Here is a 6000-nt window from a genome sequence, read left to right on the forward strand (position 1 = left end):
GATCATCTTTTTTTTTTTTTTTTTTTTTTTTTTTTTTTTTTTTTTTTGCTACATTTCTTTAAGGCCTGCTCTCAGTTTTCCTAGGCAACATTTGGATAATCTAAAACACACAACCCCAGCAAGATGTGGTGAAAACAGTCCAAAATTCTAATTCTACCTCTGCTATTCACAACTAGTGTGACCCTGCATCTTTGCTGACGTAATTTGATTTACTTGCAGCTTGGTTTCCTCATCTGTAAAATAAGCAAAGCAGATTCTACTATTTTTAAAGTACTTCTAGCACTGGGAATTTTTTTTTTCCCTGATGAGTTAATCAGGCTCCAATTGAACACAAAGAGGTCTTTCTGGAGAAAGGCCAAGATTGTGAAGAAAATTTGATGACAAGAAGTGAGGAAGTGAATTGAAGGCAAATTTGAAGGCAAATTGAATCAACAGATCCTTAAATCACAATGCCTGATAGGCAGACTAAATTGTCCCTGTCTTGGACACTGTATCTCTGGAGCAAAAACAAACAAACACACACAGCTTATCTTAGGGCCTACCTCTACAAAAAAAATCCTGAATGCCCTTTTCCTTTCTATCTGATCCTTCTGGAATCTCCTTTTCCGTAAGGCAGCTTTGCTTTCCACTGAAAATTCAGACAGGGATGAACTAAGGTCTAGGAAAAGGTAAATATTGCTTTTTGAAATCGGCTTTGTTATAGGCTGGAATCATATTTTCTAAAGAGTACGCGTAGACACTGCCACGAGGAGACACTCAGTGAGCCTCCCCTGTGTTTTCTTTTGTATGGTCGTTAACTTAATCATAGGATCAGGAAGAGAGCCGAGCCTTGGCTGAGCTACTGCCCAGGCGATCCAGGTAGGTGTGTTAGTGGCAGCCACTTTCGGGCTGGGTAGCTATGCTGTTCAATCTGCTCACAAGGACATTTTGGCGGGAAGTAGTAGACGAAGAGTACCCAAAGCTACTTTTGCCTTCAGCCAAGGCAAACTCAGAAATGTTTTATTTTAATGCTGCATTTTCAAGCGTTCAGAGGTATCATAACCCTTTCCTGTGTCTGAACCTTCTCAGAGGGGAGTCTCAAGGATTTTATAACTCCATCCGTCTGCCAAACTAGTTGAGGTCACTCACAGCTGAGGTGGAAATGAGGTCACGGGTCATGCAGGCATCAAGCCAAGCTGGTCCCACGACGTCCAGGCAGGTGGCTGGGCTTCCAGCATAGGAATCCTAGGTTCTAAGGACGGGAAATTGAAAGCCAAGCGGTTGCTTCACCAGCATTTGTCGCATCCCAATCAGTGGAAGAATGCCCAGGATTGACTCAGCGCTTGGGGCCAGAGAACTCCAGACGTGTCTGCCCGGAAGATGAGTCCCTGGCCTCATTTGCCTTTCTACTTTTCCTAGGCCTTTGCGGGTGGGGCCGCCTGTACTCTCCAGGTTGGGTTTGCAGGGTACAGCGTGCGCCCACAGGCCTTGGAAACCAGAAGGCCCGGGAAGGGACCCACACATCTCTTTTTGCAGGCATTGGTCAGCCAAGATGGAAACCGGACGCTCTCCGGGAAAGTCCCCAAGGTCCCAGAGTCCCACCCGTAAGCTCTGCGGCCGTGCGACGCCCAAAGTCTCGCGTGTTGCAGCAGTAGTCTTGCGCGGGCTAGTTGTAAGCACGGGTGCGAGGCATGGGAGACGGGCTCCCAGCCCCGGGCCCTCTGAACCGCGCTCCCTGTTCTTTAAGTTTTCTCCGCAGTTGGTTTTTCATAGGGCGCCCTGCCCAGGGTACAAGACCCTGAACCGGGAAACCTTGAACACCCAGCACCAGTCACATTCAGAAGAGGGCTGGGAAATGCAGTCCTCCTCCCTGGCTCCCACTCCGAGGACGGGAACCCCGAGGCAGCCTCACCCCGCTGTCTGGCGCTGGCTGTCTCTCTCCCTGCCGCCAGTCCGCCCGGACTTTCCTCCGCCCTTCCCGGGGCCGTGCAGCCTGCTCGGGTGCGGGAGAGCGTGCGCTGCTCCAGCCCCGGGACCAGAACCGAGGAGCAGCCGGACGCGGAGCGCCGCGGAGGCGTGCAGCGCGACGGGCCTCCTTAGGCAGGTGTTAGCTTTTCTCTTTTCTTCTCTCGTTGCCCAATCCCATGTCCTGGAATCAATTCACCTCATTCTATGGTAGCTTCCATTTCTTCTTCCCTCAGCTCCTCCTCACCTGCACACTTTTCCGTCTCTCAAGCACTTCTGGAGCTTTTCGTCACCAAAGAAAGTTTTTTCCAGAAAGTTCCTTTGGTGACTCTGCGCCATCCACTAAGCAACTGACTGCTAAGGTGACGACGGTATCAGCCTAGAAGGAGACTGCACTACCGCGCTCTCCATTAGCTGGGCGCTAGGATGACCCCACCCAGCACCCAGGGATTGAAAGGAAAGGACAGGCACCAACACTCTCTCGCCCTCAAATACACACATACACACCACACATACCGCACGCACCACACCGCACACCACACACTGACACCCACACAAACACACCACACACACTCTCCACACACCACACACTCCACACCATACACCACATACACGCCCCACATACCCACACAAACATACTACATACACACACCACACACACTCTGCAAACCACACATGTTCCACACCACACACACACCATATACCCGCACCACACATACCCCCACACACACCACATACATACATCACACACATGCACCACACATACCACACACTGCTCACACACCCACACAAACACACCACAAACACACTACACACCACACACACTACACACCACATACACACCCCACACACCCACATATACCACATACACTAAACACACTCCACACCACACATACACCACATACCTGCACCACACACCACCCCCACACACCACATACACACACCACACACATGCACCACACATACCACATGCTGCTTACACACCCACACAAACACACCACATACACACACTCCACACACCACACACACTCCACACCCACACAAACATACCACATATACCACACACACTCCACACCACACATACACCACATACCTACACCACACATCGCCCCCACACACCACATACACACACCACACACATGCACCACACATACACCACACATATCACACACGCAACAACCCCACACACAACACACTACACACAAACACCACAGCACACATATATACACACCACACACCACACCACACACACCACACCACACACATACACACCACACAAACAACACACCCCCCACACACATACCACACACATACACACTACACATACCACATACACCACACACCACACACACCACACCACACATATACACACACCACACATACACATATATCACACACATACACACACACACACCACACATACACACACTACCAGCTGACTCCTGAACAGTTTCTCCCAGCTTGGAAATTTCATTGTCTTTCCGAAGGTGAAAAATGACCCCAAAGTGGTGTAGAAAATTTGGCTTGCCCAAGAGCTTAACTGGGATTGGGGTGAGAAGCTGGGCCACTCCCTTTTCCTCCTCTGAATGCATTTTATTTGACAGAAGGCCCAGAACGTTGAGGCAGAAACATATGCCTCAGGCTGGTGCGCCTGAATGATTGCCTTCTGGCTGGGTAACCTGCTTGGGCAGGAGCCATAGAGCTCTTTGCCTTTCTGCTCCACGGAGCATATTCCTAGAGCAACCTTTGCTTTTCACACTTTAGATATGGAACTTAGAACTTTTTAGAAATCTCTATTCTGCAGGACTAGTGAATAAAGAAACTGAAAAAAAATTTTTTAATTCTTTTTTTTTTTTAATCTATAAGGTTAGAGGTCTGCTACAGATGTTCTACTTGAATAGCTAACCTGGATAGGTTATTATTTACTTATCTCTTTTCAAGTTGTGTATGAGCACTAGAATATAAATCTATGCAAGTTTGCAAGCATGTTTATATGTGTTCAAATATGTAAGTATATATTACAAACGCCAAATTTGGTGGCCTTTCCATCTATTTATCTTAGTTTTTTTTTTTTTTTAACTTGAGAATGTGAATAATACCACCTGTATTATTGGGCTTATCACATAGGGGTGTCTTGAAAAGCAAACACATTTCTACATGTATCAGCTTTTTATATTATTAAGTATGACTGACTCCCATGTTGGTGAAAGAGATATGCTTTTGACCTCACCTTATCTTTCTCAGGTGGTCAAAATGCTCTAGTACCTCTACAAGAAGTCTTCTGTGGCTTTCCGCGCCACCTGCCGAGGGCTCCAAACAGCATTGTTCTGGATTCCCATCGTAACTTAAAGGGAAACTCTCACAATGTCTGGAGCCCTTGATGTCCTGCAAATGAAGAAGGAGGATGTCCATAAGTTCCTGGCAGCAGGAACCCATTTAGGTGGCACTAACCTTGACTTCCAGATGGAGCAGTATATCTATAAAAGGAAAAGAGATGGCATCTATATCATAAATCTGAAGAGGACCTGGGAGAAGCTTCTGCTGGCAGCTCATGCCATTGTTGCCATTGAAAACCCTGCTGATGTCAGTGCTATATCCTCCAGGAATACTGGCCAGAGGGCCGTGCTGAAGTTTGCTGCTGCCACTGGAGCCACTCCAATTGCTGGCCGCTTCACTCCTGGAACCTTCACCAACCAGATCCAGGCAGCCTTCTGGGAGCCACGGCTGCTTGTGGTTACTGACCCAAGGGCTGACCACCAGCCTCTCACGGAGGCGTCTTTTGTTAACCTACCTACCATTGCTCTGTGTAACACAGATTCTCCTCTGCGTTATGTGGACATTGCCATCCCATGCAACAACAAGGGAGCTCACTCAGTAGGTTTGATGTGGTGGATGCCGGCTCGGGAAGTTTTGCGCATGCGTGGCACCATTTCCCGTGAACACCCGTGGGAGGTCATGCCTGATCTCTACTTCTACAGAGATCCTGAAGAGATTGAAAAAGAAGAGCAGGCTACTGCTGAAAAGGCTGTGACCAAGGAGGAATTTCAGGGTAAATGGACTGCTCCAGCTCCTGAGTTCACTGCTACTCAGCCTGAGGTTGCTGACTGGTCTGAAGGCGTGTAGGTGTCCTCTGTGCCTATCCAGCAGTTCCCTACTGAAGACTGGAGCGCCCAGCCTGCCACAGAAGACTGGTCTGCAGCTCCCACTGCTCAGGCCACTGAATGGGTAGGAGCAACCACTGAATGGCCTTAAGCTGTTCTTGTGTGGGCTCTTAAACAACGTATAAGATTCATGGAAAATAAACATCAAGTTTCTAAAAAAAAAAAAAAAAGAAGAAGAAGTGTTTTGTGGCCTTAATCTATTTTAATGATCTTTGCTCATTTTTAACCAGAGGTGGGAGTAACTGCTGGTTTGATTTTGTGGTTGTACATGTAATTACTCAGAACTTTCTCTGTGCCTCAAGCTTACAGGAAGGTCACTGAAGAAATATTTGATACATAACATCATATAAGCCTATAGGTTCATTCATTTTACATATATATATACATACACACACACACGCACATTCCACACACACACAGGCACACCACATAAAACTGTATATATATATACACACACACACACACACAGATAGTTCTATGTGTGTATATATATATAAAACTTGGCTTAGCTGTAATAATCTTAAATTATAAATACAGTGTGTTCCTGGTGCTTAAAAATTATAAATCAGCCTAATGTTAAGGATGAAAAAAAGCTGTAAGAGAAGTTCTAGATATAATTGCCATGCTGTAGGAAGTACGGTTACAATGCAGGAGAGAAGCCTATCCCTTTTCCTAGTTACTATGTAACAAATAGCACTTTGCTTAGAAAGCTACACTGTGCTCAGTGCTTAATGAAGGCAATGTTCCCTCTACAGATCAAAACAGATACCTCACTCCAGCTCAAGTTTTTTAGTGTTTTTAAATGGATCTTTAAAAATAATGCATAATTTTAAAAATCGTAAAGAACGCTAATGCTACTAAAACATGGAGACTTGAAGAATGCATACAATATCTT

General features: G+C 46.5%; 1 protein-coding gene across 1 annotated transcript; it reads left to right on the forward strand.

Moving 5' to 3' along the window:
• Positions 1 to 4308: 4308 nt before the first annotated feature.
• Positions 4309 to 5067, forward strand: LOC105713265 (small ribosomal subunit protein uS2B-like). The gene has a single exon (XM_064364569.1). It carries the CDS (start codon positions 4309 to 4311, stop codon positions 5065 to 5067), a length of 759 nt encoding a protein of 252 aa, XP_064220639.1.
• The last annotated feature ends 933 nt before the right edge of the window (positions 5068 to 6000 follow it).

The sequence above is a fragment of the Aotus nancymaae genome, unplaced genomic scaffold (genome assembly GCF_030222135.1).
Source record: "Aotus nancymaae isolate 86718 unplaced genomic scaffold, 86718_ANA_hifiasm-v0.15.2.pri h1tg000006l, whole genome shotgun sequence".
Taxonomy (NCBI): domain Eukaryota; kingdom Metazoa; phylum Chordata; class Mammalia; order Primates; family Aotidae; genus Aotus; species Aotus nancymaae.

What these genes read in the sequence shown, in the direction of transcription:
- LOC105713265 (XM_064364569.1), top strand. Translation starts at nt 4,309, where the DNA reads ATGTCTGGAGCCCTTGATGTCCTGCAAATGAAGAAGGAGGATGTCCAT.